The 27086-nt window shown below is 51.7% G+C and overlaps 2 protein-coding genes across 3 annotated transcripts in view; one reads left to right on the top strand and one right to left on the bottom strand.

Annotated features, from left to right (window-relative positions):
• The window catches only part of COG7 (component of oligomeric golgi complex 7), a 64422-nt gene extending 55212 nt beyond the window's left edge, over positions 1 to 9210 (top strand). The window contains exons 15-17 of the mRNA XM_004057352.5: positions 4270 to 4384; positions 5101 to 5244; positions 8612 to 9210. Of these exons, the coding sequence (XP_004057400.4) occupies positions 4270 to 4384; positions 5101 to 5244; positions 8612 to 8778 (426 nt within the window). The 3' untranslated portion in view covers positions 8779 to 9210. The remainder of the gene's footprint in view (positions 1 to 4269; positions 4385 to 5100; positions 5245 to 8611) is intronic.
• Positions 9211 to 16432: 7222 nt separating this feature from the next.
• SCNN1B (sodium channel epithelial 1 subunit beta) overlaps positions 16433 to 27086 on the bottom strand; it is a 79387-nt gene continuing 68733 nt past the window's right edge. Inside the window, exons 6-13 of one of the 2 annotated variants that reach the window (XM_055365491.2) lie at positions 26348 to 26511; positions 25941 to 26048; positions 21960 to 22077; positions 20606 to 20681; positions 20460 to 20517; positions 19056 to 19117; positions 17557 to 17632; positions 16433 to 17306 (exon numbers count right to left, since the gene is read on the bottom strand). In XM_055365491.2, the coding sequence (XP_055221466.2) occupies positions 16926 to 17306; positions 17557 to 17632; positions 19056 to 19117; positions 20460 to 20517; positions 20606 to 20681; positions 21960 to 22077; positions 25941 to 26048; positions 26348 to 26511 (1043 nt within the window). In that variant the 3' untranslated portion in view covers positions 16433 to 16925. The remainder of the gene's footprint in view (positions 17307 to 17556; positions 17633 to 19055; positions 19118 to 20459; positions 20518 to 20605; positions 20682 to 21959; positions 22078 to 25940; positions 26049 to 26347; positions 26512 to 27086) is intronic. The other variant, XM_055365492.2, reaches the window with a different exon arrangement.

The raw sequence follows: 27086 nt of genomic DNA, 5'->3' as shown, positions 1-27086 counted from the left end.
AACTTCATAGCAACAAACAAATCTCTTCAGAAGAATTGCAGTTATAGAGGCTTAATATTAAAAGAGAACAGAATAAACCATTCAGGGGAATGGGGGCACGTGGAGTCCTTGCTGCCCTCCCCATTCACCCCTGGGAATTGACAGTCACCCAGACACCTGCACATGGCCTTTCCTTCCGTTCCTTCCTGCAGTCTAGCTCAGGCGCTCTTAAATGTCAGTGCGCACAAGAAACACTATAGAGGAGTAATATGTGCCAAACCACACTCACCTCACACAATGGGAGATTTCTGAGACTTTTCAAGGTGATTTCTGCCTTACGCTCTTGCCTTAGAATCCAACCCCTATATGTAAGTTGTGACTCTGCCAAAATGACTAGAAAGGAATTTTAAAAGTATTATAAATGTTAGGCTGGGCATGGTGGCTCATGCTTATAGTCACAGCACTTTTGGAGGTGGAGGCGAGAGAATTGCTTGAGCCCAAAAATTTGAAACCAGTCTGGGCAACATAGGGGGACCCCGCCTCTACAAAAAAGTAAAAAATTATCCAGGCATGGTGGTGTGTCCTGTGGTCCCAGCTACTTGGGGTGCTGAGGTGGGAGAATCGCTTGAGCGCAGGAGGTCGACGCTGCAGTGAGCTGTGATTGCACCACTGCACTCCTGCCTGGGCCACACAGCAACCCCCTGCCTCAGGAAAAAAAAAAAAAAAAGTACATGTTGTATAATTGCAAGAAGTGCATGGCAGTCCCTCTGGCAGGCAGTGAGGTGGCTGGCTCTCTGCTCTCTGTTCATTTGGGGGCAGTATCAAGTCTAAAACAACAGTCATTTCCCTTCTATTTCCCAGGGCACCTGATACCCTCTACTGATGAAACTGTTAAGATGTGGGTTGGTCTTTATAACCCATGGGAATAATCTGATTTTATTTTTATTTATGTATTTATTTTTGAGATGGAGCCTCTGTCACCCAGGCTGGAGTGCAGTGGCACGATCTTGGCTCACTGCAACTTTGGCCTCCTAGATTCAAGTGATTCTCCTGCTACAGCCTTCCTAGTAGCTGGGATTACAGGCGCCCACCACCACACCTGGCTAATTTTTCTATTTTTAGTAGATACAGGGTTTCGTCATGTTGACCAGGCTGGTCTCAAACTCCTGACCTGAAGTGATCTGCCCACCTTGGCCTCCGAAAGTGCTGAGTTTACAGGCATGAGTCACTGTGCCCAGCCGAATGATCTGATTTTAGAGCAGAGATAGTATGCTTGCAGTCTAAATTGATTCAGAAAATGATGGTGCTGGAAGGGACCTGAGTGGCTACCAAGTTGATTCTAAGGTTGAAGAAACTGAGGTCTAGAGAGGGAATGAGGGCTAGGAGGAGTTTCCAGGCCCGGGCCCTTCCCTGCCTGCTGCTGTCCTCCTGAGCTGTACGGAGGCTGATGACCTGAACCCAGGAAAGGAACACCTAATTGAACACGTACTGTGTGCAGAGACAGTGCCAGGTTATTTAGTGGCTGGGCCAGATCATGTCCATGAGACAGGTGTGGCAGCCCTCCTTCACAGTGGGAGTGGGGCTGGGAGGAAGCAGCGACTTACCCAGTGGCTGCTCTGTTAGGACGCCAGCTGCTTTACATGCATAGCACACGTATTAATTCTACCCTCACCACAACCTTTTGAAGTAATATGAGGTCATCCTCATTTCAGCGATGATGATCCAAGGTCCTGACAGATTAAGTTACCCAGGTTCTCACAGTGATAGAGCCAAAACTCCAACCCAAGTCTGTCTGACCTCAAAACTTTTCATTTTTCCCAAGTCAGTGAGTTAACCCAACCAGGATATCAAGAAATATTGATTGCATATGTGAGAATAGTAGACAAATACCCACAGGTGGGATGATAAGCAGCCCTTTCCATATTGATTTCCAAGGAGTGAATAGAGACAAGATCCCTGAGAGAAACCTGCACCGTGAGATCTAGGAACCCCAGCAATCCCTACAGTCTAAGGCCAATTGATTGAAGTTAGAGATGTCAGATTACTGAAATTTTTCACCTAAATGATACTTTGCCTTGTTGGTGAAAGCACTCACCCACACAGAATCATGTGAGCATTGTAAAGAGATGAAATAGGAGAAAATGCTTTGAAATTTAAAAACAATATATATGCAAGGTAAAACTGAGTCTGTGGACTTAGCCAAAAGCTTATGGCTACAGATGAAAGGTATACCAAATATAGGAGTATGTCTGGGGTCTTTGTACATAGTAGGTGTTCAGGAAGGGCTTGTTGAGAGGAATTATTGTAGTACAGAGAAATTCCAACACCAGAAATCAGCATCCTTCTCTTCCCCCAGCCTTGGGGAAAAATGATGAATTTGTTAACACTTCAAGCTGAAATTTACAGTAGCTGTTGTTATTAGTGAGGTAAGTGGCCACTTGCTTACTTTGGGTGAAAGATTATACTAAGTACATGAAAGAAAAAAATGATTTATTTTACCATCTGTGTACCTCTTATAAAGGGACGCCAGTACAGGCACAGTGGCTCACGCTTGTAATCCCAGCACTTTGGGAGGCCGAGGCGGGCGGATCACCTGAGGTCAGGAGTTCGAGACCAGCCTGGCCAACATGGTGAAACCCCGTCTCTACTAAAAATACAAAAAAAATTAGCCAGGTGTGGTGGTAGGCACTTGTAATCCCAGCTACTCGGGAGGCTGAGGCAGGAGAATTGCTTGAACCCAGGAGGTGGAGGTTGCAGTGAGCCGAGATTGCACCATTGCACTCCAGCCTGGGCAACAAGAGCAAAACTCTGTCTCAAAAAAAAAAAAAAGAAAAAAGAATAAAGGAACACCAAACTAATAATGGATGTTTACACTTACACAGCCAAACCATATTGAATGTTTGGAAAGAAGGGCATGATCATCCTGTAGTTCTCTGGTCTGGGTAGATTTTCGAGTCTGTGTTAACTTCTGGACACCACACCCTGAAAGGAGCCCGCTGTTACGTAGACATGTGTGAGGCCAGATTGAGAAGATCTTGCTTTGATAGTCTCCTGACTTTTAGTTTACAGAATTAATTATCAGTGACAGGAATGTCATGGAATGAATATGTAGCAGGAAGAAAAAAAAGCAACAACAGGCAGAAAGACCTTTTAAAAACATATATTATCATTTTGAAACCTGAAAAGTCAACCCCCTTATTTTGAAACAAAACACATACTTAACCTTAAAACACAAAACAATGAATTACAATAGAAATAGGAAACAGTGGTCTAAAATACACTCTTGGCATCACATGGATATCTGACAAACACATGACCAAGACTGTGCTAATTGTGGGCATGTCCTAAATGTCTTTTAGGACAATTGCAAATGACCTTTTGCAATTCCCCACCAGCCAGGGTTTTGTCTATCTTTAGTTTCAAGAGTTTATATTATGAAAACAATATAATTTTTTCTCCAAATTAATTTATAGTTATAAATGGCTTTTTTTCAAACAGAATTCCTTTCTTCTTCTGGTTAAATTATCTAGGAGGGAGAGAATCAGATCCAAATCCAGAAGACAGGTTTTTTTTTTTTTTTCTGAGACAGAGTCTCTTTTTTTTTGAGACAGAGTCTGCCCAGGCTGCAGTGCAATGGCATGATCTTGGCTCACTGCAACCTCCACCCCCGCCGAGTTCAAGTGATTTTCCTGCCTCAGCCTCCCGAGTAGCTGGGATTACAGGTGCCTGCCACCATCCCCGGCTAATTTTTGTACTTTTAGTAGGATAGGGCTTCACCATGTTGGCCAGGCTGGTCTTGAACTCCTGACCTCAGGAGATCCATGCGCCTCAGCCTCCCAAAGTGCTGGGATTACAGGTGTGAGCCACTGTGCCTGGCCTCAGAAGACAGGATTTGAATTCTTGCTTGGCCCCACACTTTCTGACACTAGTATCTTATTGGTTTTTCACCTATGAACAGTAATAATACTTATATTTACACAATGCTTCAAATTTTACAAAGCATTTTGATATCCATTACTTCATTGGAGATAGAGATTGTGTTGACTGCATTTCAAAAATATTGAGGCCATTATAAGAAGGATGAATCTATAATCTATATGCAAGCTACCAGTGATTCTTTTTTAGGGTACTGCCATAACAAGCATCGCCACATACTAGAAAGATCAGACTTGGGATCACCCGAGGTCTAGCAATTTTGTCTCTCTGCCATTTGCCTTCACACAAATGTACCCGTAAAGTAATAACCCGTATGTGTCAGTGTCAGGCTAACAGCGCTTTCTTTTGTTTCAGATCGGGCAGTACATCATGTCCCTCCCCCTGAATCTTGAGCCATTTGTGACTCAGGAGGACTCTGCCTTAGAGTTGGCATTGCACGCTGGAAAGCTGCCATTTCCTCCTGAGCAGGGTAAGCGGGGACCGTTTCTGGCGATGTTACAAGTCAAGCTGTCAGTTTCCAGGGTAGAAACTCCAGATGACACTTTATCCTTGGGCTCATTTGTCACCAAGCCCTGTTTTTTTTTTTTTTTTAACCTTCTAACATGTACTTTTTGTACACATGCTGTATCTAAAACAATATCACAACTTGAAAAAATCTATAACCACATCCCACTGTGGAACACACTGGTATTTCCACTTTCGTTTGTGCCCTCTGGCTCTGCTCTGTAAGCAGATGGTATTTTGTATGTAACTTTGTATTCTGTATTATCGTTATTATTGAGACAAAGTCTTGCTATGTCACCTAGGCTGGAGTGCAGTGGCGCGATCTTGACTCACCGCAACCTCCGCCTCCTGGGTTCAAGCAATTCTCCTGCCTTAGCCTCCTCAGTAGCTGGGACTACAGGCGTGCACCACCACGCCTGGCTAATTTTTGTATTTTTAGCAGAGACAGGGTTTCACCATGTTGGCCAGGCTGGTCTCGAACTTCTGACCTCAAATGATCCGCCTACCTCATCCTCCTAAAGTGCTGGGATTACAGGCATGAGCCACTGCACCTGGCCCTAAGATGTAACTGTTTTCGGTTTCCTATGTTTCCCATTGAGACCAGAAGCTTCCTGGTACTTTGGTGCATTCAGCAGCTACTGCGGGCCTGTGTTTTCCTTGGTGACCTCCTTTTCTTTTCAGGGGATGAATTGCCCGAGCTGGACAACATGGCTGACAACTGGCTGGGCTCGATCGCCAGAGCCACAATGCAGACCTACTGCGATGCGATCCTGCAGATCCCCGAGCTGAGCCCGCACTCTGCCAAGCAGCTGGCCACTGACATTGGTGGGTCCCCACAAGACAGGCGGTGGGAGGGACAGCTCTTGCCTGCTACATCTGTCAGTTTCTCCTTTGCCCTCCAGGAATCTCATCCCAAGTCTCCCCTTAGCTTCAGCTGTGGATTTGGTTCTGAAGCTGGTTGAAAATTCAGGTTCTCCAGGCCCTGCCCCAGAGATTCTGACTTAGCAAGACCGGGTTGAAGCTCAGACATCTATGTTTTTGAAGAGGACTTGAGAACCATTGAGGGGAGCTTCAGTGAGATAAGCTTCAGCGAGTCCTGCAGCCTGGCCCCACCTGGCCCGCTCCATTTGTACCATAATTCCCAACCAGTGTTTAATGAGCTCTTACTGCATACCAGGCATGCCTGGCGCTGGACCAAGCACTCGCACCGATCGTCTTATGTAATTCCAAACTCCCCTGTGAGGTGGGTGCTCTCTTCTCCATCATACCGATAGGGAACGGAGGCCCAGGGCAGTTGCATAACAAGGCCATGTGGCCAGGGTCACTTCGTGGTCTCCATCCAGATAGCATCCTGCCTGCCAAGTCAGTGGGCGTGTCCCCTCTGCTCCTACCTGCCCTCTTCACTGGAGGGCCTCACTGCCCAGGTGTACTCTGAGCATGGGGCTACTGCTGGCAGGTGGCAGGGAGTCTCCCCAGTCTCTTGATGCCATTGCATTGCCTTGCCTGCTCTTTAGCCTAACGCACCTCTCGGGGTGGTCAGGAGAGCGGGTGGTAGAAGCCTGAAAGATCAGCTCCCTGGGGACACAGCCAGAGCTTCGTCCTCAGTGACCACAGGGCTGAGCCAGGCTCAACTGGCTTCTGGCTCTTGTTTTGCAGAAGAAGAACTAGAAGCAAGGTGCTTTCCTCCGGGTCCCAGAGCTGTTAGTGATGGAGCCAGGCCTGGGATCCAGCTGTCCTGAGTTCCTGACCCCTGCTTATTTCATAGTCAGCTCTCAGCACTTACCAGAGGAACAGGCAGCCTTTTGGCTACTTCCCTTCAGAGAAAGAGAGATGAGAGAATTCACATGCATGTTGGTGTTCCCTGTTAGTACAAGCAGCAGCAGGGGGAAGAACTGGAACTAGTGAGTGGAGTGAAATCTAGGGATTGCCCCTCAGTTTCAGTTGTCCTTGTTATTCCCCCCTGTTAAGCTCCCCCTGCAGATTCATTTCTTCATTCATTCAGCATTGCTCGAGCATCTGTGTGCCAGCTGTAGTTCTAGGAGATAGAGACAACAAAGCTTTAGGCAGCTCCCATGCTTACTGAGCTTACACCGTAAGGATGTACGGTTAGGGGCAGGGAAGGTAAGGCTAGTATATGAAACTGACAGGGTGTAAGGCAATAGAGTGGTGAGGTCTGTGGCAAAGCATGCACACCTGAAAGACATTCAAATTAAGCATGAGCACAAACAGAACAAAAAACACTGCTCGCCAAACAAAAATGTCCTAGTAGACTCTGGGCCCACTGTTTGCAGCTCTTGGCTGACAGTCAAGTGGAGCTCACGGTTTTATGGATAAACTTGTAAAGGAGTAAGTACGTGCCTGGCAGCACCTTTGCTGGGAAGCAGCTCTTCCTGAGTCAGCCAGGACAGAGCAGGCATCTCCTCCTGGCCCTGCCCTGAGTGGGGCCTAAAAAGAAAACACAGGGGGCCGGGCACCATGGCTCATGCCTGTAATCCCAGCACTTTGGGAGGCCGAGGCAGGAGGATCGCTTGGGCCTAGGAGTTTGAGGCCAACCTGGGCAACATAGTGAGACCCTGTCTCTACAAAATATTAAAAACAAAACAAAACAAAAAACACAAGGAAGGTTGAGGCCTTGCCTGGAGCTCCACTTTAGTCAAGGAGAAGAGATGAACCCAAGATCAGAAAGTAGCCGGTGGGGGGACGCTGAGTGCGGTGGCTCGCGCCTGTAATCCCAGCACTTTGGGAGGCTGAGGTGGGTGGATCACCTCAGGTCAGAAGTTTGAGACCAGTCTGGCCAACATGGTGAAACCCCGTCTCTACTAAAAATACAAAAAATTAGCCAGGCGTGGTGGTAGGCGCCTGTAATCCCATCTACTTGAGAGGCTGAGGTAGGAGAATTGCTTGAACCCAGGAGGCGGAGGTTGCAGTGAGCCGAGATCGTAGCATTGCCCTCCAGCCTGGGCAACAAGAGTGAAACTCCGTCTCAGAAAAGAAAAAAAAAAAAAAAGTAGCCAGGGGCATATCAGGTGGTGCTGTCTTCTAGTCTTTCCAAGCATGAACTGAGAGGAGCTGGAGAAGGCTTTGCAAGGCTTGCCTTGGGTTGGGTTGCACTGCCCAGGAAGGAGGGAAAGGCAGCATTGATATATTGATCACCTGCGACGCATCAGGTGCTCTCATGTTCGTTTCCTGCTCCATCCCCTATCCATGCTGCCGGATGGGTGGTAACTGTGTGGACAGACGGAAGCAGAGACTCAGGGAGGTGGAAGGGCTTCTCTGAGGTCACACCTGGCTGCACCTGGTTTGCTCCCCCATGCTGTCTGTTTTGCCCAAGCTTGCCTGGTGGTTAGAACCGCCGGGGTCGCTTTGTAGAATGACAGAACCCTAGAATCCTCTCTTGGGATGCTCATCAACCTAGTCTGGGGGTAGGCTCAGAAATCTGTATCCGATTGTATCCCCAGTGCCTCGGGGGTCGTCCGGGAAATGTGGAAACCTGTGTTAAACCAGGGTCCCACCCCAGACACTGTCCTTGTCTTCACTGCCGGGTTCTGACAGGAGGTCTTTAGTAACTGCTCAGACAAGCTTGTGTATCTCCTGACCCTCTGGGTTTTCCAAGTGGTCAGTGGATACCCTGGGGGCCAGGGCTTGGAAGCCAGGAGTCCCCAGAACAGAGATTTGGGTGAGGTCAGCTGGTCGTTCAGACTGGTGCTGAAGGCAGGTGTGTGCATGTGAGTGTGTGTGTGAGTGTGGATGTGAGAGTGTGTGTGCATGTGAGTTGTGTGAGTGTGGATGTGAGAGTGTGTGTGCATGTGAGTGTGTGTGCATGTGTGTGTGCATGTGTGTGTGTGTACATGTGAGTGTGTGTGCATGTGAGTTGTGTGTGAGTGTGGATGTGAGAGTGTGCATGTGTGTGTGCATGTGAGTGTGTATGTGTGTGTGGTTGGGGATGGGAGTGATGTTGGTTAGTTCTTTATTAAATTAGAGTTCCTAGACTCAAGCCAAGCTCACATCTGGTCTGACATTGTGGGAAGAACCTGGTGAGTAAAGGGCCTATTGAGGGCAGGGTTGGCGCCCCGCATCTAGGGACTTGGCAGGGCAGCTTCTCTGTTTCGTATTCAGGGGAGGCCCTGTGGGGCTCTGACCTGCTTGGTGCTGAGTCTGTGGAGCTTTGTCTGTCTCCTCTCCGCCCCCACAGACTATCTGATCAACGTGATGGATGCCCTGGGCCTGCAGCCGTCCCGCACCCTCCAGCACATCGTGACGCTCCTGAAGACCAGGCCTGAGGACTATAGACAGGTCAGCAAAGGCCTGCCCCGTCGCCTGGCCACCACCGTGGCCACCATGCGGAGTGTGAATTACTGACCCCACCACACACTGGACCACCAAGAGAGCCAGGGCTGCTGTTTCGCGACTCACCAACACAGATTTGCTCAGAAACTCTGCCCAAGATTGGGCAGAAGTTACTTTAAAAAGACTTGGTTCGGCTGGGCACGGTGGCTCACGCCTGTAATCCCAGCACTTTGGGAGGCCAAGCCAGATGGATCACGAGGTCAGGAGTTCGAGACCAGCCTGACCAACATGGTGAAACCCCATCTCTACTAAAAATACAAAAATTAACAGCAGAGCGAGACTCCGTCTCAAAAAAAAAAAAAAAAAAAAAAAGACTTGGTTCATTTGTATAATCAAAAATAGTTGTAAATTAAAGATGTATTATTTATCAGAGAAGACTTTTTAGATAATTTTTTTAAAGGATCAGATCTTGAAAATGGAATAAATAACTACTGTGAAATGCAAGAAGACTGTTTCCTTCTTTTCTTTTCCCCCTCACTCTTTCACCCAGGCTGGAGTGCAGTGGTGTGATCTTGGCTCACTGCAGCCTCCGCCTCCTGGGCTCAAGTGATTCTCCCCCTTCAGCCTCCCGAGTAGCTAGGATTACAGGCACCCACCACCATGCCCAGCTAATTTTTGTATTTTTAGTAGAGATGGGGTTTTGCCATGTTGGCCAGGCTGGTCTCAAACTCCTGACCTTAAGTGATCTGCCTGCCTCAGCCTCCCAAAGTGCTGGGATTACAGGTGTGAGCCACTGCACCCAGCCTCTTACTTCTTCAGTGCATTTTTTAGTGCTTCCCACATGTCTGCCATGTTGTGCGCACTGGGGATGTCTAAGGATATGGGTTCTCCCCTGTAGCTTATGTTCAGTGGGAGAGGGAGGGAGAAGAAGGTAAATGGGGATAATTTCAGAGGTAAGTGCTAGCAGAAAAGCGGGTGTCAGGGTGGAAGCTGGCACTGCATGAAGTGGGCAGCCCAAGACCTACAGAGTAAGAGCCATGTGGCAGAGAGTGAAGGAGGAGGCGCGTTCAGGCCCAGGGAGTGGTGCAGACCAGGCCCTGAGGCATGTCCAAGGGCGGCTGGGGCAGGAGAGGAGGGGCTTCATGGAGGAAAGGGTGAAGCAGTATCCCTGGAGAAGCTGGGGGCCAGATCATAAGGGGGCTCGTCAGCCATGGTAAGGAATTAGGCTTTCACTTTTTTCCTTTTGTTTTTTTGAGACAAGGTTTCACTCTGTCACCCAGGCTGGAGTGCAGTGGCACAATCGCAGCTCACTGCAGCCTCGAATTCTTGGGCTCAAGCAACTCCCCCACTTCAGCCCGTTAAATAGCTGAGACTGCAGATGGAGACCACCAAGACCACCATACCTGGCTAATTTTTTAAAACATTTTTTGTAGGAACGGGATCTTGCTTTGTTGCCCAGGGTGGTCTCGAACTCCGAGGCTCAAGTGATCCTCCTGCCTTGGCCTCCAAAGTGCTAGGATTACAGGCGTGAGCCGCTGTGCCTGGCCCACATTTTTTCTTTTTTAAAATGTATGGTGTATGAACTTCAGTGTTTTTCATTAATAGCGTCTATCTGTTAAGATTATATTTGGCTATAAGTAATGGAATAACGTAATTTGAGTGACAAACAGAAATTAATTTTTCTTGATAACAAGAAATAAAAAAGAAGTAAAAGGTGGCTGGGCACGGTGGCTCACGCCTATAATTCCAGCACTTTGGGAGGCTGAGGCAGTCAGATCACCTGAGGTCAGGAGTTCAAGACGAGCCTGGCCAACATGGCAAAACCCCGTCTCTACTAAAAATACAAAAATTAGCTGGGCATGGTGGTGCGTGCCTGTAATCCCAGCTACTCTGGAGGCTGAGGCAGGAGAATTGCTTGAACCCAGGAGGCAGAGGTTGCAGTGAACCCAGATAGCGCCACTGCACTCCAGCCTGGGTGACAGAGTGAGACTCCATCTCAAAAAAAAAAAAAAAAAAAATAGTGGTGGCTACAGGCACTGATTTAGTGGCTGGCTGGAGTCAGGCTCTGTGATTTGAAACTTAGCCCCATGTGCTGGAGGCTTCATCGTGGCAGGTGACTCTTGCAACTGCAGGTGCTGCATCTGCATTCAGGGAAAAAGGGAGCAGAGAAGGTAGAGCAGCAATTCTGTCCCTTCTATCATGCAAGTGGCGGCTTCCCTGGAAGCCCTGGCCAGCCTTCTCCTAGCCCTCACTGGCTGTTTCTCAGTCATGAGGCATGCCCGAAACAAAGGAGGTGGGAAAGCCCAGGCTGGCTTCTACCAGTGTTTCTCAGCCTTGGCTATTGACGTTTTGGGCTGTACAGCTCTGCGTTTGACGCTGTTCTGTGCGTTGCAGGCTGTTTAACTTTCCTGACCCACTAGATGCCAGTAGTATTTTCCTAGTTGTGAAACCAAAAATGTCTCCAGAAACTTCCTCCAGTTGAGAGACACTGGCTTAGACCAATCAGGATTTATAGCCTGAGCTGGGCTTATTGGCTGCCTTGATTGGGTTTCTGTTAACAAGAAAGAAAGGGGATGGCAGTGGTGCCTGTCACAGGGGCTGTCATTGGAATTGAGCCCTGCCTGGGTCTCAGGGGCTGGGCTGAGCTCTGCCTCTCTCTGGGATGTCTCACTTAAACCTCACCACAGACTGGGCATGGTGGCTCACACCTGTAATCCTAGGGCTTTGGGAGGCTGAGGCGGGAGGATCGCTTGACGCCATGAGTCTGAGACCAGCTTGGGCAGCATAGTGAGACCCTGTCTCTACAAAAAAAAATACAACAATTAGCCTGCGGTGGTGTGCACCTTTGGTTTCAGCTACTTTGGAAGCTGAGGTGGGAGGATTGCTTGTGCTTGGGAGTTTGAGGCTGCAGTGAGCCAAGATTGCACCATTACACTCCAGCCTGGGTGATACAACAAGACTCATCTCTATAAAAAATTTTTTTAAATTATCTGGGCTTGGTGGTGGGCACCTGTAGTCCCAGCTACTCAAGAGGGTGAGACAGGAGGCTCACTGGAGCCCAGGAATTGGAGGTTGCAATGAACTATGATCTCGCCACTGCCCTCCAGCCTGGGTGACAGTGAGACCCTGTGTCAATCAATCAATATATAAATAAATAAACAGACCTCACTCTAGCCTTGGGAGGCGGGGAGTCTTATCTGCAGTATGGCGAGGTTTAAGGACTTTCCTAGAGCCATTCAACTACCCTGTGGCAGGGCCGGAGTTCAGAGTGAGCCTGGTGACCGCGGCACCTGTACTCTTGCCTGGCTGTCAGGCAGCCTTCCTCATGTGGGACACGGTGGGCACGTGGCGGGACACCTCATCCCAGCGGGCCGGCAGGTCGCCCAGGCCAGCCCTCTGGAGTGACCCTGCCATCCCCAAGGCCGTTCTTTTTTTTTTTGAGATGGAGTCTCGCTCTATCGCCCAGGCTGGAGTGATAGCTCACTACAACCTCCGCCTCCTGGGTTCAAGTGGTTTTCGTGCCTCAGCGCCCCGAGTATCTGGGATTACAGGCACATGCCACCATGTCTGGCTAATTTGTGTATTTTTAGTAGAGACGGGGTTTCATGATGTTGGCCAGGCTTGTCTTGAACTCCTGACCTCAGGTGATCTGCCTGCCTCGGCCTCCCAAAGTGCTGGGGTTACAGGCGTGAGCCACGGCGCCCAGCCTCCAACACTCTTGAACCAGCCCCACTGGGCTGCTATGGCCGGTGTCCCACTGGCTCTGTCCTCACAGGGCTTCCCACACATGCCATCCTCACATCCTCAGAACCAGTTTGGCTGGCCCCGACAGCATCGGCTTCAAACCCACACAAAGAAAAATATTTTGGTTTCTCATGTGGTGGATCACAGGCTGTTCCTGGCAGGGTTTGAGCCTGGCTATTGCCTCGAAGAAGCGAGAGCCAGAAACCTGGAAGGTGACACATGCTGCTCGAAAGTGGAAGCTTTGTGGTGAGCTTTGTGCTGGGCTCATGAGAGCTACTGGGCTGTGGAGTGGGACAGGCTTGGGCTTGATTCAACGCTTCGCCACCTCCCAGCTGCTGTGTGACCTTGGAAAAATCACCTCACCTCTTCGCGCCTCATTTCCTAATCTGAAAACTGGGAGTCAAAATGGTACCTAACTCACAGGGTTATTTGAAGAGCCGCTGAAATACAGTGGTGGTGGCCACATGTACACAATGTTAATTTCTTTCTTTCTTTTTTTTTTTTTTTGGAGACAGAGTCTCGCTCTGTGTCCCAGGCTGGAGTGTAGTGGTGTGATCTCGGCTCACTGCAACCTCTGCCTCCTGGGTTCAAGCAATTCTCCTGCTTCCGCCTCCCAAGTAGCTGGGATTACAGGCATGCACCACCATGTCTGGCTAATTTTTGTATTTTAGTAGAGATGGGGTTTCATCATGTTGGCCAGACTGATCTCGAACTCCTGACCTCAAGTGATTCGCCCGCCTCGGCCTCTGAAAGTGCTGGGATTACAGGCATGAGCCACCGTGCCCAGCCCACAATGTTAATTTCATAGTCTTCTGGCATCTGTAACCCTCCTTTCCTTTTGGGGTAGAGTTGGGAATTACAGAATGCTGTTTTTGGGCAATTTGGGCTCCGCAGGCCTAAGTTTCCAGCCGTAAAAAAGGGATCTCAGAGTAGGAGCGGGACAGCATTTCTCTTCGCTAGATCCAGAGGGCAGGGGAATGAATGACTTGGAGCCTGCTTTTAGCAATGAGGCCATTGCACCACAGCCTGGCCCTCACGGCCCCTTGAGAGCAGGGATGGCAAGCTGATGCTCACCCTCAGCCTGGTCCTGACCTCACAATCTACAGGCAGCTCCAAAATGTCTCTGAACAGGACCTCTTACAGGTGTCTGTAAAGGGCCGCCCTCCATGGATTCACTCAGGGCCAGCCAGGCAGCATCTTCATCCATTCCCTGTTGCCGTGACCTGTTCAGGATGATCGTGGGCCCTGATCATCCTGATCAGGCTTGGGTCCAAACAAGCCTCATTCTTGGGGTTATTGCTGGAAAAGTGTTCAGGAAGAGCTTTCTTCCCCCTGGGATTGCTATGCTGAGGGGACAGGGCTTCAATTGCAGGTGTAAAGAGATATTCAGAAAGAACAGCATGTGGAGGAAACCTTTCTAAGAAGGACGGCAACACAGAATCACCAGATAGGGCCAGGCGTGGTGGCTCACACCTGTAATGTCAGCACTTTGGGAGGCTGAGGCTGGTGGATCGCTTGAGCCAAGAGTTCAAGACCAGCCTGGGCTACATGGGAAGACACCCTCTCTCCAAAAAATACAAAAATTAGCCGGATGTGGTGGTGCATGCCTGTAGTCCCAGCTACTCAGGGAGGCTGAGATGGGAGGATTGCTTGAGCCCAGGAGGTCCAGACTGCAGTGAGCTGTGATTGTGCCACTGCACCGCAGCCTTGGCAACAGAGTGAGACCCTGTCTCAAAACAAGAAAAAAAGAAACCTTAGGCCGGGCATGGTGGCTCATGCCTGTAATCCTAGCACTTTGGGAGGCCGAGGTGGGTGGATCACCTGGGGTCAGGAGTTCAAGACCAGCCTGGCCAACATAGTGAAATCCCGTCTCTATCAAAATATAAAAATTAGCCAGGCGTGGTGGTGGGCGGCTGTAATCTCAGCTACTTGGGAAGCTGAGGCAGGAGAATCGCTTGAACCCAGGACGCGGAGGTTGCAGTGAGCCGAGATAGCGCCATTGCATGCCAGCCTGGGCAACGAGCAAAACTCCATCTCAAAAAAAAGAAAAAAGAAACCCCAGACCTAGGCGAGCCCCCGCATACAGCCATGCCTGAAACCCTTTTACTACAAGAGCTAATGAATTCCCTTTGTAGCTTAAGCCTGTTCAAATTGACATGTAACTGAAGAGCTGTCACGCGGGCTAGATAATAATGCCCCATAGCTTCAAATAAGATAATAAATACGAAAGCTCTGGGCTCCTGTAAGGGACTGGTATTGTTATGACCATTGGCACCCAGAAGGTGAGGCTGGGGTCTCAGCTTTGTCACTTAAAAACCTCGAGTACCTTACTTCACCTCTTAAGCCTCAGTGTTCTTACCTGTGCAATGGGATGCTATTATACTATTTCTCAGTGGTTATGAGAATGAAATGAGGTTTAAAAAGTTACTGGCATAGTGCCTGGCATATGATAAGTTCTTGATCCAATGTAGTCCTTGTTTAATAACAACAAATGGTAACAGTGGTTGTGGCCACAACTACTACTGCTAGTAATAAAAGCGGTAATCACAGTAGTAAGTAATCACAGCGGTAATCACACAGTAAGTACTAAGGGTGGTAACCACCAAGAGTTGTGGGCCCAGCCTGCGAGCTAGCCAGGCCCCAAGCTGGGAAACCCGGTTTCCTACTCAGCCCTCCCTACTCAGCCCCTAGCAACGTTGCCTTTGACTGAAGTGGCACCGACTCTGTGGCACCTCCTTCTTCCACAGGTGCCATCCTGAGCACTTGATGGGAGGCCAGCTTGTTTACCTTCCAGACCAAGGGACACAGGTGACCTAGGCCAGGAAGGCTGGGCCCTCAGAGGCTCAGGCTCTAAGCCAGCCTCTCCTTCATCACCAGGGGCCCGGTAGGTGACAGCAGGGTGCTGCAGTGCTGTGTGTGCACCTGCTAGACCGTACTCTGGTGACAGCTCCCTGATCTCTCTTTGGGGACCTTAAGATTTTGGGGGATGGTATTTAGCAATTAAAAATACAGAATGAAAAAAATTAAAATTAAATTTTAATTAAAAAAATTAGCCAGGCATGGTGGTGCACACCTGTAATTCCAGCTGCTTGGGAGGCTGAAGTGGGAGGATGGCTTGAGCCCAGGAGTTTGAGGCTACGGTGAGCTATGATCATGCCATTGCACTCCCACCTGGGCAACACAGTGACACCCCATCTCTATAAAAATATATATGTATAAAATGCTCAAAAAAAAACAACAAATGATTTATTTGTATGTGTGTCTAGTATTGCATGGATGTACATATACTAAAAAAATCAGTTTTTCGGCTGGGGTCGGTGACTCATGCCTGTAATCCCACCACTTCGAGAGGCTGAGGCAGGTGGATTGCCTGAGGCCAGGAGCTTGAGACCAGCCTGGCCAACATGGTGAAACCCCGTCTCTATTAAAAATATGAGAATTAGCTGGGCGTGGTGGCATGCACCTGTAATTCCAGCTACTCGCGAGGCCAAGGCATGAGAATCACTTGAACCCAGGAGGCAGAGGTTGCAGTGAGCCAAGATCGTGCCACTGCACTCCAGCCTGGGCAATGACAGTGAGACTCCATCTCAAAAAAAAAAAAAAAAAAATCAGTTTGTCTATCTGAAATTCAAATTCAACCAAGCAGCCTGATTGTTATCTGGCAACCGTGGGTACTGTGCCCCCACCGCCCTTGGACCATGTGATTCTCCTGGGGGCCAAACTGGCTTCAGGTCGGGGCAGATGAATTCAGGTGTGACCAATCAGAGCAGCTAGCTTATCTAACTGGCCACACTGACTGGGTCAGAGATGGGCACACAACCCAGGCAGGGATCAGTGAGTGTCAGCCTGGGAGCTGGCAGTGGAAGGAGGGGCTTGAGACCCTTTCCCTTAAACCAGTTTGGGTCTCTCTCAAGCCACTATGGATGCCCTTCTGCCATCAGGGCACCTCGGCTGCCCAGTCAAACAAACAACACAGCTGGACTCAGTATTTTCTACTTTTATTTTCTAGAGTAAATCAGGTGCCACTTGGCAGGGTCCCTACACCTGATGCCCTTCCATCTCTCCACCACCCCTGCCCCAGAGGCCAGCCAAGGCCAGGAAGGAGAAAACCACATGGCCCACCCGCCTGTTCCTCTCTGGGGTGGATGGAGACTGGCACTGGGAGGGAAGTGGCCTGCCACCAGGAGAGGGTGTTCCAAGGGGTCTTCAGGACCAGGATCAGGACAGGTAGGGACGAGGGTAGGAACCAGGTGAAGATACAATTTATTCCTGCATCCTGTACCAGCACCGTGATTCTACGGAGCCCTCGGCCAGGAACGGGCCAGTTGCTGCTGGCCTCTCTGTTGAAGGACACAAGCTCTGGCCTGGAGAGCTATCCTCCCGACCCTTTGGAGAGGGCACCATACAGTGAGGCCTCGGGCAACAGTCTTGGCTGCTCAGTGAGTTCGAGCCGCCCGGGGTGGGCAGGGGCAGGGTTAGATGGCATCACCCTCACTGTCAGACTCGATGACGTCCAGTGGCTGCAGATGCAGGGAGTCATAGTTGGGGGGCGGGGTGCCCGGGATGGGCAGCGCTTGCTCATTGGGGTAGGGCCCGGTGTTGGGGCTGCGGGGGGCCGTGTCAGGCTGGAAGCCGAAGTTGGTGTGGGCCTCCACCAGCTCGGCCACGGTGGGCGGTGGGCCAGCATAGCTGGCTTGGGCTCGCCGCTGCCGTAGGCTCTTGGCCAAGGCCACCAGCTTGATGATGGTGATCCACACAAAGTCGATGATGATCTCCCCAAACTCGATGAGGCACAGCACAGAGCCCCCCATCCAGAAGCCAAACTGGCCACCCAGATTCGAGAGCAGCCAGACGATCTGTGGGGAACAGGGAGCTGGGGTGAGCTCAGGCCACACATTCTTGCCTCTAGCCCAGCCTCACAGCTTCCTGGGAGGTGATTCTTGGGTGGGAATGGGAGGGGGTGACCATCTTGGCCCAGGGGAATAACTTGGGACTGCCTTAGGGATCTCCTAATTCCTTCATAGGGCTCAGAACCCTTCCCCCACCCTCAGGGTGCAGGGGTCAGGGCAGGGCAGGGCTGGGGTATTGGGAGTCTCCTAAACTCACGTTATTGGCTGCTGATTCTTCAATGGTGCGATAGTTAAATTCTTGGAAGTAGATGTTGAGCTTGACAATTCCCTTCCTGCAGGAGGCAGCGAGAAGGGCTGGGACTAATGTATCCCCCTTCCAAACAGACAGACAGACACACACACACACACACACACACGCACATAGACACATGCACACACATGCACGTGCACACACCCACATGTATGCACACACATGTACCCACACACCCCTGCACACATGCACACAGGAAGGCAGCCAGGGATGGCCGCCCCAGCCCTCCTCTGTCCTGAGCTTCTCTCATGCATGCCCCCATGAGTGGGGAGGTCCAAACAAGAACTGCAATTGCAGCCCTTCCCAGCCCCTCTGGGCATCTCTGCCCAGCACCCATCCTATGGCCCCCTTTCTCCATCCCTTGCCTACCAGTTCCCTACAGGACACTCTGGCCTGGGACAGCCCCAAAGATCTGCTCTGAGCTCCCCACTTTGTGCCCTCAGGGTGGCCTGGGCTATACGGAGTGACTCTGCACAGAGCTCTTCACTGAGCCTTGAGCGCCTTCACTGCACCTGGGACAGAGAAGGGTGGCTGTGTGGGCGTCCCCTCCCACCTGATCGTCCTCAGAAAGGCTGTGCTGTCTCATGCCTCCAGGCTTTCAAGCTTTGTCTTCTGCCTGGACATTGGTACCTCTTCTTATTTGAACAGCACTTACTCCTCCTTGGAGAGTTCACTCAAAGCCACCTCCCTACGCAGACCTCCCTTATCTCTCAGGCAGACTGAGGCTCCTTCCCTGCTGTACTCCTAGAGTAGGGGGCTTATACAGACCCTCCTCTCCTTAAGCCATTTTTACATATGTTTGCCCCCTAGACTCCTGCTAGCTTGGACTGTGTGTCTTTCTTATGCTCAACTAGTGTTTGTGTTGAGTGGATGGAGAGATCCATGAATAAACGGAGGATGGCTGGGTGTGTGGGTGGGAGAATGGAGGATGAATGGGTGGAGGATGGCTGGGTGTGTGGGTGGGAGAATGGAGGATGAATGGGTGGAGGATGGCTGGGTGTGTGGGTGGGAGAATGGAGGATGAATGGGTGGAGGATGGCTGGGTGTGTGGGTGGGAGAATGGAGGGATGAATGGGTGGAGGATGGCTGGGTGTGTGGGTGGGAGAATGGAGGATGAATGAGTGGAGGATGGCTGGGTGTGTGGGTGGATGGTGGAGGATGAATGGATGGCTGGGTGTGTGGGTGGATGGTGGAGGATGAATGGATGGCTGGTTGGATGGACAGTGACAGAGGGAAGCACAGGCTTCTCCTTAGCAGGTGGTAGACTCAGAGTCCCCGTGGCTGCCTTTCCTCTCTCTCACTCCTAGTGCCTCCTCCTCAAGACTTGCTCCTGGGTCTGACCCATGTGAGAATGTGTCTGAGGAGCTGTCCTGTGTCCAAACTCCTGCCCCGAGTTTCTGGACCCCTTCCCTGTCTTCCCCAGCCCCGCCCAGGCTCAGGCTCACCTGCTCAGGGTGATATTGGTGCTTTGGTCCCGCTCCTGAGACAAGACGTGGAAAATCCAGTCCTGGAACCCAAGAAGGTGGTTGCAAAAGTTGCCATCTGCAGCATCCCTCCCAGTCATGGCTCTGTTCCCTGGGGGAGGTAGACCACAGCCCTGTCCCTTCCTGAGGCCCCTGGGGGAATCACAATTTGGATGAGGAGCAGGAGGAAGGTCGTAGTGGAAGCTGTGGCTGCTGTTCTAGGGGAGGAAGGACTTGGGCCTCCAGACTCTTCCCCGGCGGGCCTGGCCACCCTGCCCGGCTCTCTCCCACCTCTGGTCCTCACACTTCCTGCTCCCTCTGCCCGGAATCCTCCCCAGCTCTGCCCATGATGGCTCAGACTCTGCCTCCAGGTGTCAGCTCCAATGTCACCTTTTCAGAGAGGCCTTCCCTGACCACTCGGTCTAACGTGCTTTCCCAGAAGCTGGGCATGGTGGCTCACGCCTGTAATCCCAGCATTTTGGGAGGCTGAGGTGGGAGGATCGCTTAAGGCCAGGAGTTCAAGACCAGCCTGGGCAACATAGCAAGACTCCATCTCTACAAAAAGTTTAACAATTAGCCAGGCCTGGTGGCACGTGCCTGTGGTCCCAGCTGAGGATCACAGCTGAGGCAGGAGGATCACTTAAGCCCAGGAGTTCGAGGCTTCAGTGAGCTGTGATCGTACCACTGCACTCCAGCCTGGGCGACAGAGGAAGCCCCTGTCTCCAAAAATAAAAAATAAAGTAAAAATACAAAAATAAAGTAGTTTCCCGCAGTTACTCTCTCCCATAACCTGTTTATTTATTTCACAGCCATAATCACACTTTGAAACGATTTTATTTCTGCTTGTGATCTTGGCCCTCTCCTATTAAAAGGATTATGTCTGTCTAATTCTGTGCTGTGTACACAGCACAGTGCCTGGGAGAATACTGGTGGAAGGAAAGAAGGAAGGAAGGAAAGAAGGAAGGGAGGGAGGAAGAAAGGAGGAAGGAAGGAAAGAAAGAAGGAAACAGGGAAGTGGGGAGGGAGGGAGGGAGAAGGAAGGAAGAAAGGAAAGAAGGAAGGAAATGAGAAGGGAGGGAGAAAGGAAGGAAGGAAAGAAGGAAGGAAGAAAGGAAGGAAGGGAGAAGGGAGGGAGGAAGGAAGGGAGAAGGAATGAAGGAAGGGAGAAGGGAGGGAGGGAGGAAGGGAGAAGGAAGAAAGGAAGGGAAAAGAGAGGAAGGAAGGAAGGAACAAGGCAGAGAAAGAAGGAAGGAGGGAAACAGAGAAGGAGGGAAGGAGGGAGGGAAAAAGGCACCCCCTCCAAATTTCCAAATAGCCCACATCTTATGCCCAGACTTGTCCCCAGCCAAAGGTGGGGGCCAGGAGCTTGGCCCCCAACTGTCTCACCTCAGAGGCCTCAGAAGGCCAGTCAGCCATGGAGATGGTCATCTTGTACTGGGTGTCACTGAAAGAGAAGGCCAGGCCTGTTGTGGTCCCTGCCAATGATGCCCCTCCATGCCTGCCCACTGCTGTGCCCGCCCACCCACACTCACTTGCAGGACTCCTTGCACATGCCAATGCAGGTCTCTCTCTGTGCCACGCTCATCTGTAGATCTGAGTAGCAATGGGCTGCGCAGGAGACAGAAAGGCGGCCAAGAGGTTTAAGGGGGCTTTTTAGGTGCCCCTGTCCCCTGCTGAGCCTCTGGCTGGCCCCTCTGTTCTCCTGGCCCTGTGGTTAGGTGGCGGGAGGAGGTGTCATGAAAAATCACCACTCCCCACCCAGCCCCTGACCTCCAGCCATTTCACCCCAGCCTGGCCTGGGGCCCAGCTCAGGGGGGTCCCAGCAGCTTTCCCTTTGCCGGCCATTCCCATCCTTGCCTGGTGGACAGGGTTATGGGGTCATGAACAAAGGGTGGGTGACTGGAAGGAATAACGTTTTCCCATTTAGTTTGTGTTGGTTGTAAGTGGTGAGTCTCCGGCTGACGGCATTCTTTTTATTCTCTCTCTCTTTTACTTTTTTTTCTTTCTTTCTTTCTTTCTTTTTTTTTTTTGTTGGCCAGGCTGGTCTCGAACTCCTGGCATCAAGTGATCTGCTCACCGCAGCCTCCTAAAGTGTTGGGATTACAGGCATGAGCCACTGCACCCTGCTGACAACATTCATTGGTGGTTGGACTCCAGACCGCTGGGGCTCCCAGGCCCCAGCTCCAATTGGTTGTGAGCCCAGCAGGGCTCTTCTTCCTGTTGTGACTCCAGGTTTCGAGTCCTTGGAGGCTACCATCATGCTAATGGCTTCCTCACACTCCCCTTCCACCCAGCGCCTTGCAGAGAGACCCAGTGAGCCCACATAGACATGAACACATGCTGAAGATGGACACGTGGCCTTATACAAACATGCACGTGCACACACACACCCACACGTGCACAAAAGCCAGAGTGCACAAATGCAGACCCTGGAAGTGATTTGTGCCTGTGCATAAACTACATACAGCAACCCACTGCAGTCACAAACAGCTCTTGTGCATTTGGACGCAAGCGTGGAAATGCCTTTGCACTTGTGCACTTGGAAACATGAGTGCAGGCACACACTCGCCAGCAGCCACATGCCCAGGGTTGCACATATGTGAGCATTTGTGTGGCACACAGACACAGGCCCACAAGGACACGTGCATCCTATGCTTATGTGTTTCAAGCCCATGCTTCATGAAATTGAGGAGCAGAGAGAAGGCTGGGCTCCTGCAGAAAGGAGGCCTGGGAGGGGATCGTAGGAGGGACCTCAGACTGTGGAGGAGCCACCCTGGGCACATCTCTGGACTCTGCTGAGGGCACTGAGCTCTGCCTCCTCCTCTATGGTCAGAGCCTCTGTGGCCCCAGATGGCTGGAGTGCTAATCCCCCGTGCCCCCGCTCACCCCAGTCTGGGAAGTCCCGGTTGTTGCAGTATTTCTCCCCACGGGGCAGTGGGTACAGGTAGTGGCCACAGTTGCAGTTATGGATCATGTGGTCTTGGAAGCAGGAGCGAAGACAGGCCTGGGGAGGGTAGGGGGTTCATAAGGAGAGAACACAGGCATGGTCAGTGATGTCCCCATCCCAGCACCAGGAGTGTCCAGAGAAGTGATGCCCAAGTTAAGGGAGCTAGGTGAGCTGGTGGAGGTGCTCCAGGGCTGAGAAGCTGTGGTGAGATGACTGGCTGCAGCTACAGACCCCACAGTCCTGGACGCTTTTGGGCTTCGCAGCAGGTCCCTGGACCCCACAGATGGACCCAGGCCAGACCGCAGTATCCCAGGTCCCACCATTCAGAGCTGGGGTCCTCACCCTTCAACATGGGGAAGAGCGGCTTGCCCCTAATAATAAAGCCAATGCTCAGAGAGCTCTCATTATGAGGATGCCAGCCTCCGTCCAAGCACCTGACACAGATGCACCCTGACAGGCCACCGAGGAAGCCAGGCAGGCTGGCTCTGTGCTCCTTCCTCCCAGAGGGAATTGCCCAGGGAAAGCCAGGAGAAGGATGATCTCTGGGCGTCTTGACGCACAGCTGATGACAGAGGAAGTGAGTGGCCCACTGGTCTGCAGAACATCTCCTGGTGGGGCGAGGAAGAGGAGGGCTCCCAGGCAGCCTCCAGGAGGCTGGACGTGATGAGTCTCCACTCACTCGGCCCCAACATACTGGGCTTTCAGGTCATTCTGACCTGGTTTCAGTCCACTCAGAGACCAGCTATGTGTCCTAGGGCGAGTCATGACCCTCCGGGGCTTGGTTTACTCATAGGTGAAACAGGGTGCTGAGGACACCTGTCTCCTGAGGTTGGGAGGGAGGATTCAGGGCCACATCAGGTGCTCAGGAAGCGCTGCACGGATGGAGGCAGTGGTTCTTGGTGTTTCATTGCCTATCCAGTTTCCTAGGTCCTGACTGCCCTGGGCTCCTGGACACAGCCCTGGCCAGCTCCTCCCTACCTCTCTCCGCTCGGCCCCGCCCCTCCACACCTGCGCTCCCGAGTCCTCTTCTGTTCCTCCTGCGGCTCGGGCTCCGTCTCAGGTCCCTACATCCTGCCTTTCTATTACCCCTAACGAGTCTGTGGCTCTCTGAGGGCAGGAAATCAGGGCTGGAAGGCAGATTAAACGGCATGGCCAGGAGGAGCCAGAGCTGGGTTTTGGGCAAGTGTTTTACATTTTTTTTTTTTTTTTTTTGAGATGGAGTCTTGCTCTGTTGCTCAGGCTGTAGTGCAGTGGCATGATCTCGGCTCACTGCAACCTCAACCTCCCGGGTTCAAGTGATTCTCCTGCCTCAGCCTCCCGAGTAGCTGGGATTACAGGCATGCACCACCACCCCCGGCTGATTTTTGTATTTTTAGTAGAGACGGGGTTTCACTATGTTGGCCAGGCTGGTCTCGAACTCCTGACCTCAAGTGATCCACCCACCTTGACCTCCCAAAGTGCTGGGATTACAGGTGTGAGCCATCGCACCTGGCCTCTTTTTTTTCTTTTTTTTTCTTTTTTTCTTCTTTCCTGAGATAGGGTCTCACTCTGTTGCCCAGGCTGGGGTGCAGTGGCATGCTCATAACTCTCTGCATCCTCAAACTCTTGGGCTCAAGTGATCCTCCCGCCTCAGCCTCTGAATAGCTGGGACTGTAGGCATGCACCACCACGTCCCACCAAGGCGTCTTATATTCTTGTAGACCTCTCTGTCTCATCTGGAAAGTGGGAGTCCTTCCAGGCCCTGTGATGGAGGCTGGGGTGGGCTCAAGCCTGCTCCTGGTTGGGGTGGCCATGGGGATGGGCAGAGCTCCCGATCAGGGCCTGGCTCTTGGCTAAGTTTTCTGGCCTGGGTGGCTACCACACCAGAAGAAGCGAGAGATACAGTTTTCCTGGAATGAGGTTTCTGGGGCTGGTACCTTCTTCTCCATGTTTTCCACCTCCCTGTACTGTCCTGTCTGTCTGTCTGTCCCTCCAGAGGCTCAGATGACAGCTAGAGTTCTCCATAATGGGCAGAAGTCCCTTCAGACGCCAGGTGGCCGAACCAGCCAGGCAATGGGTGGGCAGGTGGGCACCAGGAGGGTCATTTCCTAAGGGGAAAGGGCAAACCATGCCATGCTCGGGCACCCAGACACTGAGGCAGGCACTGGGCTGCCCTCTTGTTATGCCTTAGTGCACTGATATGGCAAGGCAGACTGGGCTGGAGAGGAAGTATCAGCGAGTGGTCATTTTTGTCACCTTTGCAAGGATTCAGTCTGCCCTCTCCAAGGGGGCCAGGACTAGCGGCAGGTCTGGGTTAACTCTGGAGATCAGGATGAGAAGGAAGCCTCCAGCTACAGCAAGGGGGATTGAGGGCAGATACAAAGAGGGACTTCCAGTGGGCGCAGTGGCTCATGCCTATAATCCCAGCACTTTGGGAGGCCAGAGTGGGAGGTTTGCTTGAGCCCAGGAGTTCAAGACCAACCTGGGCAACATAGCAAGACTCTGTCTCTGCAAAAAATTTTAAAAATTAAGAAATTAGCCAGGGACGGTGGCTCATGCCTGTGGTCCTGGCTACTAGGGAGGCTGAGGCAGGAGGATTGCTTGAATCCAAGAGTTCGAGGCTGCAGTGAACTATGATGGCACCACAGCACTTCAGCCTGGGTAACAGAGCAAGACCCTGTCTCTCTTTTTTATTTTATTATTTTACTTTTTTGAGACAAGAGTCTCACTCTGTCACTCAGGCTGGAGTGCAGTGGCATGATCTCAGCTCACTGCAACCTCCGCCTCCAGGGTTCAAGCAATTCTCTTGCCTCAGCCCCCTGCACAGCTGGGACTACAGGCGTGTGCCACGACGCCTGGCTAATTTTTTTTTTTTTTTGTATTTTTAGTAGAGACGGGGTTTCACCATGTTGGCCAGGCTGGTCTTGAACTTCTGACCTCAAGTGATGTACCCGCTTCGCACTCCCAAAGTGCTGGGATTACAGGCGTGAGCCACCATGCCCAGCAATCTCTTTTAAAAAAATAATAATAAAGTCCGGGCGCGGTGGCTCATGCCTGTTATCCCAGCACTTTGGGAGGCCGAGGCGGCTGGATCACGAGGTTAGGAGTTCAAGACCAGCCTGGCCAACTTGGTGAAACCCCGTCTGTACTAAAAATACAAAAAAATTAGCCAGTGTGGAGGCGGGCATCTGTAATCCCAGCTACACGGGAGGCTGAGGCAGAGAATTGCTTGAACCTGGGAGGCAGAGGTTGCAGTGAGCCGATATCACGCCACTGCACTCCAGTCTGGGTGACAGAGCGAGAATCCATCTCAAAAAAAAAAAAAAAAGGGACTTATCAGGTAAATTGATGATGCATTTGAACTGGGGTCTGTCAATCCCAATTTCCTCATTCCCAGAATGGGAATGATAATAGTATCTACATCTTAGGATTGTTGTGAAAGTTAAATGATGTAATATACATGTAAATTACTTACAACAGTGACTGCCTAACACATGGTAAGCCTGCTATTATGAGTTTATCAATAAATGCTGCTGTCATTACTATATTGTAGATTCATGGTGGGAGGCAGTTGAAAGATTAAATGACGATGGAATGTGTTCCAGCCCTTAGCACAGCATTTCACACACAATGGAAGCTTGATGGTGTTAGCTGCTATTTTTTGTTTTCATCTTGGGAAACCCCAGAGTAAGATCCCCATAATCCCCTGGGCTTCCCCAGGGGTACACCTGCCCATGTGGGGATGAGAAGTGGCCAACCCTATGCCCTGGTGAGAGAGCCCAGGAAAGTGACTGGTCCCACAGGCCCGGGGTGCCCCGTGGCCACCTACAAAGGCCCAGCAGAGCCAGACTTGCTGGGGCCAGCTCTCCCGGAGGACTGAGGCCTTGGCCCCATAAACCCGGACGGGGCCCCGGGGCATGAGGCGTGCACCACCTTCCCACCTGGATGGAGTAGGTCGTGTTGTAGTCACTGTAGAAGTTTTGGACGGGGACCTCAGAACCGTTCACGGTGCACGGGCTGTAGGGCTCCCCCATGCGCTGAAGCTTGTCCTGTGTTTAGAGGGGTGGCTTGAGGGGGACCCTGGTCACCCCAGGAAGCCCTTTCTGCACCTCCCTTCTATCAAGCATTTGGGGACACAGGGCTGTGGACCCCTGCAGGTGCCGGGGGGGCGCCAGAGGGCTCACCTTCCCCTAAAGCTTGGCCACCCTGGGGGGATTCCAGCCAAAAGGAAGGAAGGCCAGGGCTGGGGGGCCCAGATCCCCTCCTCCCAGGCCAAGGGCAGTTGGCCCTGGACAGGTGGGCTCCCACCCTCAGACCCTCTAGGACTGCCCTTGGGCTCCGGCCATACCACGAGTACCCCGATGGACGTCTCCGTCCCTGACATGGCGTAGATGCCCTCATCTCTGATGAAGGGGTATGACCTCTGCTCGTGAAGCATCAGCCTGACCCCGGCCGTGGACGCGAGGAAGGGGACGTAGTCTTCCTGGCCTATGTCCAGGATCAACTTCAGGCCTGTAGGGAGGGTGGGGTGAGGGCTGCCTGAACTTTCTCCTGAGGCAGAAAGGAGACCCCACTACCCATTTCTCCAAGCTCCCTCCAGCCAGGGGACCTCCAGGGACCGCGAAGGAGGCTGGCTCCACTTTGCAAAAACTCAGTCCTCAAATATTGCTTGCCTTCTGCAAAGCCCCCATCATCTCCAAGGCAGGCTCTTACGTAGCCTCCTCCCTAGGTGTCTCTTGCCTCCCGTGATCTCTTTTCTGATCAGGAGGTAGATCAAGGAGGCATAGCATGGCCACAGCCCACCCATGCCACCCCGCCTCACACCACAGGTGCCCTCGCTGTCCCCGTTCAATGCCTCCGAGCTTCTGCACGCCTTCCTCCTGCTATGCCTTTGCAAATGCTGTTCCCTCACTCTGGAATGCTGTTGCTCACTCTGGAGTGCTGTTCCCTCACCTGGAGTGCTGTTCCTTGCTCTGGAATTCTGTTCTCTCACCTGGAATGCTGTTCCTCATTCTGGAGTGCTATTCCCTAGCTCTGGAATGCTGTCTCTGCCCCCTCCCTTCCCCTAGAAACACATGCTCTTCCTT

The sequence above is a fragment of the Gorilla gorilla genome, chromosome 18 (assembly GCF_029281585.2).
Source record: "Gorilla gorilla gorilla isolate KB3781 chromosome 18, NHGRI_mGorGor1-v2.1_pri, whole genome shotgun sequence".
Classification (NCBI taxonomy): domain Eukaryota; kingdom Metazoa; phylum Chordata; class Mammalia; order Primates; family Hominidae; genus Gorilla; species Gorilla gorilla.
Note: the sequence above shows the minus strand (reverse complement) of the source record. Positions and strands in the feature narration are given on the sequence as shown.